Consider the following 17,500-nt stretch of genomic DNA (forward strand, 5'->3'; position numbering starts at 1 on the left):
AGAGTGAATCAAGGAGAATCAGACCAGAGGAACGAGAGTGAGTCAAGGAGAATCAGACCAGAGGAACGAGAGTGAGTCAAGGAGAATCAGACCAGAGGAACGAGAGTGAATCAAGGAGAATCAGACCAGAGGAGTGAGTCAAGGAGAATCAGACCAGAGGAACGAGTGAGTCAAGGAGAATCAGACCAGAGGAACGAGAGTGAATCAAGGAGAATCAGACCAGAGGAACGAGAGTGAATCAAGGAGAATCAGACCAGAGGAACGAGAGTGAGTCAAGGAGAATCAGACCAGAGGAACGAGAGTGAGTCAAGGAGAATCAGACCAGAGGAACGACAGTGAATCAAGGAGAATCAGACCAGAGGAACGAGAGTGAATCAAGGAGAATCAGACCAGAGGAACGAGAGTGAGTCAAGGAGAATCAGACCAGAGGAACGAGAGTGAGTCAAGGAGAATCAGACCAGAGGAACGAGAGTGAGTCAAGGAGAATCAGACCAGAGGAACGAGTGAGTCAAGGAGAATCAGACCAGAGGAACGAGAGTGAGTCAAGGAGAATCAGACCAGAGGAACGAGAGTGAGTCAAGGAGAATCAGACCAGAGGAACGAGAGTGAGTCAAGGAGAATCAGACCAGAGGAACGAGAGTGAGTCAAGGAGAATCAGACCAGAGGAACGGCAGTGAATCAAGGAGAATCAGACCAGAGGAACGAGAGTGAGTCAAGGAGAATCAGATCAGAGGAACGAGAGTGAGTCAAGGAGAATCAGACCAGAGGAACGGCAGTGAGTCAAGGAGAATCAGATCAGAGGAACGAGAGTGAGTCAAGGAGAATCAGACCAGAGGAACGAGAGTGAGTCAAGGAGAATCAGACCAGAGGAACGAGAGTGAGTCAAGGAGAATCAGACCAGAGGAACGGCAGTGAGTCAAGGAGAATCAGACCAGAGGAACGAGAGTGAGTCAAGGAGAATCAGACCAGAGGAACGAGAGTGAGTCAAGGAGAATCAGACCAGAGGAACGGCAGTGAGTCAAGGAGAATCAGATCAGAGGAACGAGAGTGAGTCAAGGAGAATCAGACCAGAGGAACGAGAGTGAGTCAAGGAGAATCAGACCAGAGGAACGAGAGTGAGTCAAGGAGAATCAGACCAGAGGAACGGCAGTGAGTCAAGGAGAATCAGATCAGAGGAACGAGAGTGAGTCAAGGAGAATCAGACCAGAGGAACGAGAGTGAGTCAAGGAGAATCAGACCAGAGGAACGAGAGTGAGTCAAGGAGAATCAGACCAGAGGAACGAGAGTGAGTCAAGGAGAATCAGACCAGAGGAACGAGAGTGAGTCAAGGAGAATCAGACCAGAGGAACGAGAGTGAGTCAAGGAGAATCAGACCAGAGGGACGAGAGTGAGTCAAGGAGAATCAGACCAGAGGAACGAGAGTGAGTCAAGGAGAATCAGACCAGAGGAGTGAGTCAAGGAGAATCAGACCAGAGGAACGGCAGTGAGTCAAGGAGAATCAGATCAGAGGAACGAGAGTGAGTCAAGGAGAATCAGACCAGAGGAACGAGAGTGAGTCAAGGAGAATCAGACCAGAGGAACGAGAGTGAGTCAAGGAGAATCAGACCAGAGGAACGAGTGAGTCAAGGAGAATCACTGTAGCTCTCTTAAAAAGCCGTCCAGCTAATACTAGCAGGAAGCGAGGAATTAAGGGAGGAAGAGAGGCAGGAACACTGTAGCCCTCTGGATGTCTCTGTGTGGATGACTGGCTATAAGCCCAGAGGACGTTTAGAGAAGGCCCTACTCCCTGCTCTGTTGGCTGGGCTGCGATGTGACTCAGTACAGTAGTGTGGTGGTATCCAGACCCAGACCTTGGAAGAAATAAATGTTATAGAAACAACCACACCACATTTAATATGAGGCGTTCCATCCTTCTTCTCGTGTGGCTTGGCATGCCCGTGGAATTACTAAAATATTATATGTCAGTGTGTGTGTGTGTGGTGAGGACGACAGAGAGAGAGAGAAAAGAAAAATATCTTAAAGCTACTTAAAGCTAAAAATCTTGAAGATGGTTATGCTCCATAGACCGTGTGTGGGAGTGAAGAGAGTGAAGGAAGGGGACAGTGAGATTGAAGGAGGTGAGGTTTAGAGAGAGCGAGAGAAAGAGGAGAGATTTCTGTTAGGGAAAATAAATTGAGCTTTCCTCTGGGTATTGAGTAGCAGTGCCACTTGCTCGGAGAGGAGAGCAGTGTGTGTGTGTGTGTATGTGTGTGTGTGTGAGAGTACAGCAGGCTTTTTGCACAAAATCCAGTTCAATCATAGCCAGTTTTTTAAAAATCTTTTTACTGTAGCTGTGGTTCAATCCCCGTTCAGTCTATATTGAGCTTACCCCCACCTTCCTCATCCACCTTCCTCATCCACCTCCAGTCCCCGTTCAGTCTATATTGAGCTTACCCCACCTTCCTCATCCACCTTCTTCATCCACCTTCCTCACCCACCTCCAGTCCCCGTTCAGTCTATATTGTGCTTACCCCCACCTTCCTCATCCACCTTCCTCACCCACCTTCCTCATCCACCTCCAGTCCCCGTTCAGTCTATATTTCAGTCTATATTGAGCTTACCCCCACCTTCCTCATCCACCTCCAGTCCCCGTTCAGTCTATATTGAGCTTACCCCCACCTTCCTCATCCACCTCCACTACCCTCTCCTCCTCCCTTAGATTGACACCCCTGGTGTATATCAAACTCATTTTGCCCCAGGGGGGGAGGGCCGCATTCGGTCTTCAACGAGGTCCGGAGGGCCGCACTGACAATGTGTTATATTTCCTCAGACATAAAAAGAAAGAAATGTGCAGATAATCCTCTATCCATCGCTTTTTGGGATTCTTAGATACTCCCCCGACTGTCTAGCTTTCATTTAGGGGATTCGCAACAAGCTGGACACAGTCAAGGAATGGTATAAATGTAGGCCCATTACAATTTGGTTTTAGTCATTTAAAAATTACACTGAACTAATATGTAAACGCAACATGTAAAGTGTTGGTGACGATGTTTCATGAGCTGAAAATGTGCAGTTTTGTCACACAATGCCACAGATGTCTTAAGTTTTGAGGGAGCGTTGCAATTTGCATGCTGACTGCAGGAATGTCCAGAGCTGTTGCCAGAGAATGTAATGTTCATTTCTCTACCGTAATTTCTCTGTCTGTGCTTAGCTCTATTCTGTTTATTTTTATAAAAAATAAAAAAACTCCCTAGTCATTGCAGATGACAAGCATACCCATAACATGATGCACCAACCATCGCACTTGAAAAAATGAAGAGTGGTACTCTCCGTGATGGGTTATGTTGGATTTGTCCAAAACATAACACTTTATGTTCAGGACATGAAGTTGATTTCTTTGCCACAGTTAAACCAGTTTTACTTTAGTGACTTGTTGCAAACAGGATGCATGTTTGGGAATATTTTATTCTGTACAGGCTTCCTTCTTTTCACTCTGTCAATTAGGTTAGTATTGTGGAGTAACTACAATGTTGATCCATCCTCAGTTCTCTCCTATCACAGCCATTAAACTGTAACTGTTTTAAAATCACCATTGGCCTGAGTTGCCAGGTTCCTTCCTCCACGGCAACTAAGTTAGCAATCTGTATCTTTGTAGCGACTGGGTGCATTAATACACCAAAAAAAGTGTAAAAAAATTAAAAAATTAAAAACTTTGAGCTCAAAGGGATATTCAAAGTCTGATTTTTAAATGTTTTACCCCTCCTACCAATAGGTGCCCTTGTTTGCGAGGGATTGGAAAACCTCCTCTGGTCTTTTGTGGTTGAATTTGTGTTTGAAATGATCATGCTCTACTGAGGGACCTTACAGATAATTGTGTGGGGGTACAGAGATGAGATAGTCATTCAAAAATCATGTTAAACACTATTATTGCACACAGAGTGAGTCCATTCAACTTATTATGTGACTTGTTAAGCACATTTTCACTCCTGAACCTATTTAGGCCATAACAAAGGGGCTGAATACTTACTCAAGACATTTCAGCTATTCATTTTGAATTTGAAAAACATAATTACATTTTGACATTATGGGGGTATTCTGGGTAGGCCAGTGACACAACATCTCAACTTAATCCAATTTAAATTTAGGCTGTAACATTACAAAGTGTGGATAAAGTCAGGGGGTAAGAATACTTTGAAGGCTTTATTTGCAGGGATCCCTTGCAAAATAGACATTATTTTAAGAGTCCCCTTGGGACAAAAGGTCAAATAAATACAAAAATATACACTGAAGAAGATATAAACGCAACATGTAAAATGTTGGTCCCAATGTTTCATGAGCTGAAATAAAAGATCCCGGAAATGTTCTATACGCAGAAAAAGCTTATTTCTCTCACATTTTGTGCACCAATTTGTTCAAATCCGTGTTCGTGAGCATTTCTTATTTGTCAAGATAATCCATCCACCTGACAAGTGTGGTATCTGAAGAAGCTGATTAAACAGCATGGTCAATACACAGGTGCACCTTGTGCTGGGGATAAAAGTGCGAGGAGTATTTTTCCTTTTTGTGGGGAAAAACTCATTCTGATAAGCTGGGCCTGGCTGCCATATGGGTGGGCCTCTGCCCTCCCAGGCCCACCCATGGCTGTGCCCCTGCCCAGTCATGTGAAATCCATAGATTAGGGCCTAATGAATTTATTTATTTAAATTCTTTTAGTTGAGTATAAATATTTATCCATATTTCCTCCCGTGTATGAATGGTGTTTTGAAAGGGACAAAAGGCAGCTCTACTAGTATTGCAGCAGAGTGGTTGGATGAATAGATGTACATCATGTTTATCAATAAACCTTCAGGGCAAATATAACACACGCCATGCCCAAAAATGTTACATATATAGTAATTTCCCTTGATCAAACTCATTACTACTGTTAATGTTGAAGTACACAGTGGTGACTAAGTTGATGCAAAAAAAAAATAGCTAAAAAGTTTGATTTGAGTTTGACTGCGATATTTGTTTTTAAACAAATCAGTTATGTTGTTAATATTTTACTGCTAAATCTGAATCACAAGGCAACTTTATACAGTATCACACATTGATTGTACAGAGCCGAGGTCTAGAATAAAACCCCAGTGGAACAGTGACTTACCGTTTCCTTGTTGGGTAGCAGCTCTTTTCGAATCTTAAAGAAGTTCTTGCCGTACTGTCTGAGCCCTTTAATGAACCGCTTCTGAAAAACAAGAAAAAGACTAAACATCAGCTACCATCCTTCCAGAACAGACACCGCTACAACGACCAGTATAGCACAGATAAAAATGCAACCAGCCACATGCCATTACAGCCACTAGCACGACAAAACCTTGTTTTCTTTCTGTGGTTTGGTTTGAGAGAGTTAACTGTTAAAATCTGTAAACTCTGTAGCCTCTGTTTAAACTCGTGAGCGAGAGAAAGCTAAAGTACACAGCCGTGTCAGGGCACAGAGGAAATTGCTAACTCAGGCAGAAACAGACATTGAAATTATACTACTTTGCTCTTTCATGTGGTTTGAAAAGAGAAGCTATGGATATCTATTGTTTCATAAATCACACAGGAAATGTCAGATTCAGGGAGAATAATATCGGGATCTTACAAAGCCAAAACTCAACTTCAATAACTTGTATAATTGCAAGATATTTCCTTTGACTGCGTTTACATTCAATTATTTTACGATAGTACACAGACCATATTTCTCTGCAAAATACAACACTTATATAATCGTGTGCTTGCATGTCGGACCAAATAGGAAACCTGAGAAAAGACTAAAATAATAATAATTACAAATCCACAGTGACAGGACGGAGGCAAAAACGACAGCGCGAATGACAACTTTCTCCACTTCAACAACCGTTTGATATTTTTTACCTCAAAACAGCAAATCAACTCTCAGCACCTCACAACAACAAAACCAGCAAAAAGGAATAAAACATTTAAAAATAATAATATTAAAAAATGGTTAAAAACACAAACCTAAAATGTATTTCAGTATTTCTTCTCATCCAAGAGACAGTCTGTGAGCCATAAAAAGCTGGGGGGGGCGGGGGGGGGGGGGGGGAAGAGGCTGAAAACATTCACGACCAGTGAAGCAGACAACTAACAGATTTCCTTTCAGCTTCCAGAGGCAGGCAAACCCCGTTACCCGCTACCAGTACGGTTCTTTCTTCAGTTAAGAATTTCAGCCAACCCCCTCTCTCGCTCCAATCAAGTACGTCCAGAGAAAAGCGCGTTAAAGTCCCGGTGAGACCCCTCCATAAATCTCTACGCCAACCCACAGGTATATAGGAAAAATCCCTAGTCTCCAAAAAGGTACAAACAACAGCGCGTTTTTTTTTTTTTTTTTTTTTTTTTTTTTTTTTTTTTTTTTTTTTTTTTTTTTTACAAGCAAGAAATAGCTTGTCACTCTGTGCTCTTCCACTACAAAGGGGTGACTTTATATGTGATCTTTCTGCTAGAGAGCCTCTGGTCGGTAGCGGCCTGGAAAACCCGGAGCGTATATAGAGCCCAGTGGAGTGGAGACCTAGAACGCATCTGGTCAGTGGCAGCCTGAAAAACCTGGAGCGGCGCCGGAGCGCAGTGGAAAGGAGCCAATGATGTATATAAAACCCTAGATTGTCGACGCTGTGCATTTGCCATTGAGAGGCTATGAAGCCACCCGGTCGGCCATATTGGTACTCCCGGTAGGAATGAAGAGAATTCCACAGTATTCCAAGGACAAAATTACATATATTTAAGTATTTTGTTGAAGTGGGGACAGTAACATTAGAACTCTAGCTTACATAATATAATTAAAAAATATGCATTAAGGAGTCAAATAGAATAAATGTGTTCAACTAAAATATACATATATTTATTTTACAATGGAGGAGGAGTACCAAGATGGCTGCCCAGTGACTTCAATACAACGCCCCGTCAGTCATCCATGGCTTATATATACACTGAACAAAATATAAAACGCAAAATGTGAAGTGTTGGTCCCATGTTTCATGAGCTGAAATAAAAGATCCCAGAAATGTTCCATATGTACAAAAACATATTTCTCTAAAATGTTGTGCACACAGTTTACGTCCCTGTTAGTGAGCATTCCTGCTTTTCCAAGATAATCCATCCACCTGACAGGTGTGGCATAATCAAGAAGCTTATTAAACACCATGATCATTACACAGGTGCACCTTGTGCTTGGGGAAAATAAAAAGGCCACTAAAATGTGCAGTTTTGTCCCACAACACAATGCCACAGATGTCTCAAGTTTTGAGGGAGAGTGTGATTGGCTGACTTCAGGAATGTGCATGAGTGCTGTTGTCAGATAATTGAATGTGAATTTCTCCACCAGAATTTGGCAGTATGCCCAACTGGTCTCACAACTGACCACATGCAACCACGCCTGCCCAGGACCTCCACACCCTGCTTCTTCACCTGCGGGATTGTCTGAAACCAGCCAGTATTTCTGGGTTACAGTTCTAATGCTGAGTTTTTATGTTTAAACGATTTGAACAGATATTGTTGGCACGTTTCATCAATCTCAATTTCAAAAACAATTCTGGGATCTGGAGGTGCAATCTTACAATCAGAAAACAGAGAACAATATTTTCATATGACGTTGTTACTATTTCTGACGGCAATAAAGGCCTTTCTGATTGGCTGGGCTTGGCTCCGAATAGGGTGGGCCTATGCCCTAACAGGCTCAACCATGGCTACGCCCCTGCCCAGTCATGTGAAAGCCATAGATTAGAAACTAATACATTTTCCAATTGACTGATTTCCTTATATAAACTTTAACTCAGTAAAATAGTTGAAATTGTTGGGTTTATATTTTTGTTCAGTATACATGACTGAGTGGAGCCCTAGAGAGCCTCTGGTCGGTCAACTGAAAAACATTAATAGGAGCCGGAGCCCAGTGGAATGGAGCCCTGCTCTGACGCATACAGCTGCAACCTGGCACGGCCCGGGTTCCTCCCCTGGCACGGCCCGGGTTCCTCCCCTGGCACGGCCCGGGTTCCTCCCCTGGCACGGCCCGGGTTCCTCCCCTGGCACGGCCCGGGTTCCTCCCCTGGCACGGCCCGGGTTCCTCCCCTGGCACGGCCCGGGTTCCTCCCCTGGCACGGCCCGGGTTCCTCCCCTGGCACGGCCCGGGTTCCTCCCCTGGCACGGCCCGGGTTCCTCCCTGGCACGGCCCGGGTTCCTCCCCTGGCACGGCCCGGGTTCCTCCCCTGGCACGGCCCGGGTTCCTCCCCTGGCACGGCCCGGGTTCCTCCCCTGGCACGGCCCGGGTTTCTACTCGGCTCCCTCTAGCCTGTTGTGATGTGAGGACAGTTAAAGCTGGTTTTATGGGTTCTCTAGCCTCCACATTACATGCATGTAGCTACACTGACCAATCCACAAACTTCACTGTTGTCATAACTTTCCAGCCACTGCCTACCGTTAAAGCGACAGCCCTTTAAATATATTCCGGTATTTGGGGTCAACACACACAGGACAGACTGGGAGCAAGAGGGAGGAAGGTAGGGACAATATGTGGAGAAATGTGTTGGCCACAGTAAAAGGAGACAAGTGAGAGGTAAAACCAGACATGGATTTTCTGCCAGTCATGTATGTGTTAGAATGCCAAGCTGTTTTCATGTACACCAGCGTTTCCCATAACGCTGGTAAGTGTTCATCAGGGTTTTCCAAACTCGGTCCTGTGGACCCCAAAGGGTGCACGTTTTGGTTTATGTTGATTCAAATGATCAAAGCTTGATGACTAGTTGATTATTTGAATCGGCTGTAGTGTATCGTGAGCAAAAACCGAAACGTGCAACCTTTGGGGTCCCCAGGACCGAGTTTGGAAAACCCTGATGAACACAAACCAGCGTTATGGAACTACAGAATGTTTACACACTCAGGTCTGCTCTGGTCGGGGAATGAAAGAGAATTTCACTGAAGTAGCTAACCGGAAATACTCAGTTGCTCTGGTGAACACTAATAACCTCAACGTTCTGGTGAACACTAATAACCTCAACGCTCTGGTGAACACTGTAATAACCTGAACTCAATGTTCTGGTGAACACTAATAACCTCAACGCTCTGGTGAACACTAATAACCTCAACGCTCTGGTGAACGCTAATAACCTCAACGCTCTGGTGAACGCTAATAACCTCAACGCTTTGGTGAACACTGTAATAACCTCAACGTTCTGGTGAACACTGTAATAACCTCAACGCTCTGGTGAACACTAATAACCTCAACGCTCTGGTGAACACTAATAACCTCAACGTTCTGGTGAACACTAATAACCTCAACGCTCTGGTGAACACCAATAACCTCAACGTTCTGGTGAACACCAATAACCTCAACGCTCTGGTGAACACCAATAACCTCAACGCTCTGGTGAACACCAATAACCTCAACGCTCTGGTGAACACTAATAACCTCAACGTTCTGGTGAACACTGTAATAACCTCAACGTTCTGGTGAACACTACTAACCTCAACGTTCTGGTGAACATTAATAACCTCAACGCTCTGGTGAACACTAATAACCTCAACGCTCTGGTGAACACTAATAACCTCAACGTTCTGGTGAACACTGTAATAACCTCAACGTTCTGGTGAACACTAATAACCTCAACGTTCTGGTGAACACTAATAACCTCAACGCTCTGGTGAACTGTAATAACCTCAACGCTCTGGTGAACACTAATAACCTCAACGCTCTGGTGAACACTAATAACCTCAACGCTCTGATGAACACTAATAACCTCAACGCTCTGGTGAACACTAATAACCTCAACGTTCTGGTGAACACTAATAACCTCAACGTTCTGGTGAACACTAATAACCTCAACGTTCTGGTGAACACTAATAACCTCAACGCTCTGGTGAACACTAATAACCTCAACGCTCTGGTGAACACTAATAACCTCAACGCTCTGGTGAACACTAATAACCTCAACGCTCTGGTGAACACCAATAACCTCAACGTTCTGGTGAACACCAATAACCTCAACGCTCTGGTGAACACCAATAACCTCAACGCTCTGGTGAACACTAATAACCTCAACGTTCTGGTGAACACTGTAATAACCTCAACGTTCTGGTGAACACTACTAACCTCAACGTTCTGGTGAACATTAATAACCTCAACGCTCTGGTTAACACTAATAACCTCAACGCTCTGGTGAACACTAATAACCTCAACGTTCTGGTGAACACTGTAATAACCTCAACGTTCTGGTGAACACTAATAACCTCAACGTTCTGGTGAACACTAATAACCTCAACGCTCTGGTGAACTGTAATAACCTCAACGCTCTGGTGAACACTAATAACCTCAACGCTCTGGTGAACACTAATAACCTCAACGCTCTGATGAACACTAATAACCTCAACGCTCTGGTGAACACTAATAACCTCAACGTTCTGGTGAACACTAATAACCTCAACGTTCTGGTGAACACTAATAACCTCAACGTTCTGGTGAACACTAATAACCTCAACACTCTGGTGAACACTAATAACCTCAATGTTCTGGTGACCACTGTAATAACCTCAATGTTCTGGTGAACACTAATAACCTCAACGCTCTGGTGAACATTAATAACCTCAACTCTCTGGTGAACACTAATAACCTCAACGCTCTGGTGAACACTAATAACCTCAACGTTCTGGTGAACACTAATAACCTCAACGTTCTGGTGAACACTAATAACCTCAACGCTCTGGTGAACACTAATAACCTCAACGTTCTGGTGAACACTAATAACCTCAACGCTCTGGTGAACACTAATAACCTCAACGCTCTGGTGAACACTGTAATAACCTCAACGCTCTGGTGAACACTAATAACCTCAACGTTCTGGTGAACACTAATAACCTGAACTCAATGTTCTGGTGAACACTAATAACCTCAACGCTCTGGTGAACACTAATAACCTCAACGCTCTGGTGAACACTAATAACCTCAACGCTCTGGTGAACACTAATAACCTCAACGCTCTGGTGAACACTAATAACCTGAACTCAATGTTCTGGTGAACACTAATAACCTCAACGCTCTGGTGAACACTAATAACCTCAACGCTCTGGTGAACACTAATAACCTCAACGCTCTGGTGAACACTGTAATAAACTGAACTCAATGTTTTGGTGAACACTGTAATAAACTGAACTGAACGCTCCACTTTTAACAAAGCAAATAGTTTATAACAGACCTTTAAATCATTATATTCACTGCTAAAACGGACTACTTGGACCGCCAAGATATGTTTAAAACAAACTGTGGACCCCAAACGCTTTTGAAGGTGTTTCACAGAATGGAAAAAGGTCAGAGCCACTGTCTTATAGGACATGCCATCCGAGTAAAACATAACAATTACAAAATATAGCAAATTAATTACAAGCTCTTTTTTTCCCCTGTTAGTAGCTAACCTACCACAAACAATACTCCTTATCGAAGAGTAGAGGAGGACGGCTTTAATGTTCTGTGGAAGCCTGTAACATCTATCAGAGATGGAGCTTGACTGTCCAGCTAGATATATATATATATATGATTAGCGTTATGAGTGTGGAAGTGAAGTGAGGCAGTTGATTAGCCAGCAGATGGAGCCAGCTACAACAGGAGAGAGAGAAACATTCCTGTCCTCTGTGTGTGTGTGTGTGTGTGTGTGTGTGTGTGTGTGTGTGTGTGTGTGTGTGTGTGTGTGTGTGTGTGTGTGTACAGGTACACTCTGGATATACTAAAATACAACCTGATAGATGAGAGAGATGACCATGTTAAATCAATATGGTCTGATAAATGACAGATCAATTTTCACTATTTCAGCTAAATTAGCTCCAAAAATGTGATTTGGTAAATGAGACATGTAAGCCCAAAAAGACAGAAAAAAAAGTTTAAAAAAATACTTTTATACATTGTGTCTTCTAGGGCTGACTCCATTTAGTCGTCGGGACAATAGGCTGTTGGTCGGCCTTTGACAGAACGAGTCAAATGTTTGGACACATACTCATTGGAAGGGTTTCTTTATTTTACTATGTACAATGATTTATTGTAAATATATATATTTTTTTCATATAACGCTTTTTTTGGGGGTTACTACATGATTCAAATATGTGTTATTTAATCATTTTGATGTCTTCACTATTATTCGACAATGTAGAAAATTGTAAAAAAACAAACAAAGAAATACCCTTCGAATGAGTAGGTGTTTTTGTGCGTACGGAAAATGTCCGAGACTTCTTTATTTCAGCTCATGAAACCAACACACTACATGTTGCGTTCTATATTTTTGTTCAGTGTAAATACAACCCCATACCAGGTGAGGACACCCCACAGAGATACTATATAATGCATATACATACAGACATACAGTACCAGTCAAAAGTTTGGATACACCTGCTGGATCGAAGGGTTTTTCGTTATTTTTACTATTTTCTACATTGTAGAATAATAGAAAGAAACCCTTCCAATGAGTAGGTGTTGGCCTGATTACACATAGAGGTAGACCTATAGACTACCTGATTACACACAGAGGTAGACCTATAGACTACCTGATTACACACAGAAGTAGGTCTATAGACTACCTGATGACACATAGAAGTAGGTCTATAGACTACCTGGCCTGATGACACATAGAGGTAGACCTATAGACTACCTGATTACACACAGAAGTAGGTCTATAGACTACCTGATTACACATAGAAGTAGGTCTATAGACTACCTGGCCTGATGACACATAGAGGTAGACCTATAGACTACCTGATTACACACAGAAGTAGGTCTATAGACTACCTGATGACACATAGAAGTAGGTCTATAGACTACCTGATGACACATAGAAGTAGGTCTATAGACTACCTGATTACACACAGAAGTAGGTCTATAGACTACCTGATTACACATAGAAGTAGGTCTATAGACTACCTGATTACACATAGAAGTAGGTCTATAGGCTACCTGATTACACATAGAAGTAGGTCTATAGACTACCTGATTACACATAGACGTAGGTCTATAGGCTACCTGGCCTGATTACACATAGAAGTAGGTCTGTAGACTACCTGATTACACATAGAAGTAGGTCTATAGGCTACCTGGCCTGATTACACATAGAAGTAGGTCTATAGACTACCTGGCCTGATTACACATAGAAGTAGGTCTATAGGCTACCTGGCCTGATTACACATAGAGGTAGGTCTATAGACTACCTGGCCTGATTACACATAGAGGTAGGTCTATAGACTACCTGATTACACATAGAAGTAGGTCTATAGGCTACCTGATTACACATAGCAGTAGGTCTATAGACTACCTGATTACACATAGAAGTAGGTCTATAGACTACAGTAGGTCTATAGGCTACCTGATTACACATAGAAGTAGGTCTATAGACTACCTGATTACCCATAGTAGGCCTGATTACACATAGACGTAAAGCGGTGTCGGTGACGTAAAGCGGTGTCGGTGACGTAAAGCGGTATCAGTGATGTAAAGCGGTATCAGTGACGTAAAGCGGGTTCGGTGACGTAAAGCGGTGTCGGTGACGTAAAGCGGTATCAGTGACGTAAAGCGGTATCGGTGACGTAAAGCGGTATCAGTGATGTAAAGCGGTGTCGGTGACGTAAAGCGGTGTCGGTGACGTAAAGCGGTGTCATTTCCTGGGGTGTATGGGCTCTGGCCCTGCTTGTGACTAACCTCAACGAGGCAACGGTAAACATGTCGTCCCACACAAATGATGCAGCGCCCCCCTTGGGCCAATTGAGATATTGCTTGTGACTAATACATTTTAATAAATTACCATCGCTCCAGCCTCGTGCCGATCAGTGTCATTTTGTAAACACCCCGTCTCTACTGCAAGACGTATCGTTAACAGAAGCTTCGTCAAAATCGCCCCAATGTGGTCTTGAGAAATCTCGTGTGACTAACATACAGCCGGACGGAGACAGATCCAGAGTCCCCGCCACAATTTCATGGTGGTGGAGGGGGGAGACAACTAACACCCATCACGACACAGCAGCAGCCACTCCCCCCAGTCCCAATCATATCACCCAATTATCTCATCCCCACTAATGTCCTGTTCACACAGCCTGGCTGTCTGGAGATGTATTGCTCAGTTGGCTGACTTGTTCAGGCGGCAACACACTCCTCCTCCCTCCCCCCACTTCACTCCTCCTCCTCCCTCCCCCCACTTCACTCCTCTAATCCTCCCTGCCCACTCCTTCACTCCTTCCTTTCCGTCTCTCTGCCTTCCCTCCCTCCTTTCCCCCCCCCTCTACATGCCGGCTCCGGTTTAAAGCTCCATTTCAGCTGCCGCCTGGGCTCTCCGCTCTCGTCCTCCCTTCATTCCATCTCTCCTGCCTCTCCAGCCCCGGCTAATAAATCATACACCAATCTGCTCCACCAATCGCTTTGCTCCGCTCTGCTTGGCCCTGCTCCCTCCCCCTCAACTCTCTCTCTCTCTCTCTCTCTCTCTCTCTCTACTCTTCCTCTGCTCCCTCCCTCCCTCGCTTCGCCGCCCCTGCTCCCATTGCTCCAGACCGCTGTTGCCTGGCAACGCAGCAGGGGAGGGAGGAGGGGCAGAGCTGAGTGAGCCAAAGAGAGAGCAAGAGAAAAGAGAAGGAGAGAAGAGAGGGGGAGGATAGGGGAGGCGGAGGCAGGGTGGGAAGCAGACTAGCTACCAAATCACCAGCCGGCTGTGTGTGCTGAAACAACAGGGTTCTCTCTCTGTCAGAGTGTTCCAAGAGAGAGGCTGGCGCTTTCACCCAGTCTCCCCCCTCTGCTGCATTTAACAGTACTCTATTGTGTGGCATTAGAGGAGAGGAGCGATAGAAAGGGAGGAGGAGAGGGAGAGCAAACAGCTAAAAAGGTCATTGTGATGTGTTAGTACTTCCTGCTTCAGAGCTGATTGTTATGAAGCTATGAAACGGGTGAAGATCATGCTGGTTATACACACACGCACACACACACACACACACAGAGGACACACTAACACACACAGAGGACACACTAACACACACAGAGGACACACACACAGAGGACACACACACAGAGGACACACACACAGAGGACACACACACAGAGGACACACTAACACACACAGAGGACACACAAACACACACAGAGGACACACAAACACACACAGAGGACACACACACAGAGAACACACACACACACGCAGAGAGGACACACACACACATAGACAGAGGACACACACACAGACAGAGGACACACACACACACACAGACAGAGGACACACACACACGCAGAGGATACACACACACACAGAGGATACACACACACACACACAGAGGATACACACACACACACAGAGGATACACACACAGAGGATACACACACAGAGGATACACACACAGAGGATACACACAAGACACCCCACATCCTCTCCATGGTGACAAGACACCCCACATCCTCTCCATGGTGACAAGACACCGCACATCCTCTCCATGGTAACACAAGACACCCCACATCCTCTGCATAGTGACAAGACATCCCACACCTCCCCAATGGTAACAAGACACCCCACATCCTCTCCATGGTGACACAAGACACCCTACATCCTCTCCATGGTGACACAAGACACCCCACATCCTCTCCATGGTGACACAAGACACCCCACATCCTCTTCATGGTGACAAGACACCCCACATCCTCTTCATGGTAACACAAGATATCCCACATCCTCTTCATGGTGACAAGACACCCCACATCCTCTCCATGGTGACAAGACACCCCACATCCTCTCCATGGTGACACAAGACACCCCACATCCTCTTCATGGTGACAAGACACCCCACATCCTCTCCATGGTGACAAGACACCCCACATCCTCTTCATGGTGACAAGACAGCCCACATCCTCTCCATGGTAACACAAGATATCCCACATCCTCTCCATGGTGACAAGACACCCCACATCCTCTCCATAGTGACAAGACACCCCACACCTCTCCATGGTAACACAAGACACCCCACATCCTCTGCATGGTGACACAAGACACCCCACATCCTCTCCATGGTGACACAAGACACCCCACATCGTCTCCATGGTGACAAGACACCCCACATCGTCTGTAGATTGCTTACATGTTGAAACAAGAACCTCAGCTATGCTACAAACATTTGAATAAAAATATTTCTCAACATAAGTTTCACCGTAGAGAGAAACAAGATATTCCAACAGAACGTTAGTATTGTTCAGTATACTTGCAGACACTACTAGTTTAGCTAATAGTGTATTTCTTACTCCTTCTATAGAAGCCAGTTACTTGTCAGGAAGGAATGTCAGTTCCCGACAACAGTTACTATGGATCAAAAATCAGTTACTATACTGATCAAAAATATAACATTCCTTCCTGACAACAGTTACTATGGATCAAAAATCAACGTAAATGCACGATAAAACTATTTCAAAGATTTTACTGAGTTACAGTTCACAAGGAAATCAGTCAATTTAAATATTAATTAAGCCCTAATTTATGGATTTCCCATGACTGGGAATACAGATGTGTATCTGTTGATCACAGATAGCAAAGCAAAAAGAAGTAGGGTCTGTGGATCAGAAAACCAGTCAGTATCTGGTGTGACCCCAATTTGCCTCACGCAGCGCGACACATTTCCTTCACATAGAGTTGATCAGATTGTGGCCTGTGGAATCTTGTCCCTCTCCTCATCAATGGCTGTGTGAAATTGCTGGATATTGGCGGGAACTGGAACACACTGAAGTACACGTAGATACATGTCTGGTGAGTACGCAGGCCATGGAAGAACAATTCAGCTTCCAGGAATTGTGTACAGATCCTTACGACATGGGGCAGTACATTATCATGCTGATAAGCGAGGTGATGGTGGTGGATGAATGGCACGACAATGGGCGCCAGGACCTCGTCACGGTATCTCTGAGCATTCAAATTGCCGTCGATAAAATGCAATTGCGTTTGTTGTCGGTAGCCTCTCCCTGCCCATAACATAACCCGACAGCCACCATGGGGCACTCTGTTCACAATGTTGTCATCAGCAAACTACTCGCCCCACATGATGCCATACACGTTAGTGGTGCACGGGTCACATGTTTGTTCACCCGCAATTGCTAACAAACCGATCCGCAACTGGACGACGACATATGATAAAGTGAAAACCTGGAGGCCCGTACCCAACCCTAACACGGTAATATAGAAACTGCACAGTAGGCTACAGTCAAAGACGGCAGAACGATTCTTTGACAGGGTGCAGGACTTTTTGCCTGATTTTTAGATATGTTTCTGCTTGTAATTCCCAACATTTTGGTAGGCTATTTGTTAGTCAACAGAAATATAATTAGATCCATGCAGCTTCTCTTCTGTCACTATATGTTGCCCTAGAAGACTAAACAAACCATTGCTCAACAGAATGTCCTAAATGGATAGAATGAATGATGTCCTAAATGGATAGAATGAATGATGTCCTAAATGGATAGAATGAATGATGTCATAAATGGATAGAATGAATGATGTCCTAAATGGAT

The 17,500-nt window shown here is 44.4% G+C and overlaps 1 protein-coding gene across 1 annotated transcript in view; it reads right to left on the minus strand.

The window, feature by feature from the left end:
* The window catches only part of LOC135527707 (arginine-glutamic acid dipeptide repeats protein-like), a 259,138-nt gene that overhangs the window by 55,672 nt on the left and 185,966 nt on the right, over positions 1–17,500 (minus strand). The window contains 1 exon segment of the mRNA XM_064956220.1: positions 5,123–5,203. Within this exon segment, the coding sequence (XP_064812292.1) occupies positions 5,123–5,203 (81 nt within the window).

Source organism: Oncorhynchus masou, chromosome 33 (assembly GCF_036934945.1).
Source record: "Oncorhynchus masou masou isolate Uvic2021 chromosome 33, UVic_Omas_1.1, whole genome shotgun sequence".
Classification (NCBI taxonomy): Eukaryota; Metazoa; Chordata; class Actinopteri; order Salmoniformes; family Salmonidae; genus Oncorhynchus; species Oncorhynchus masou.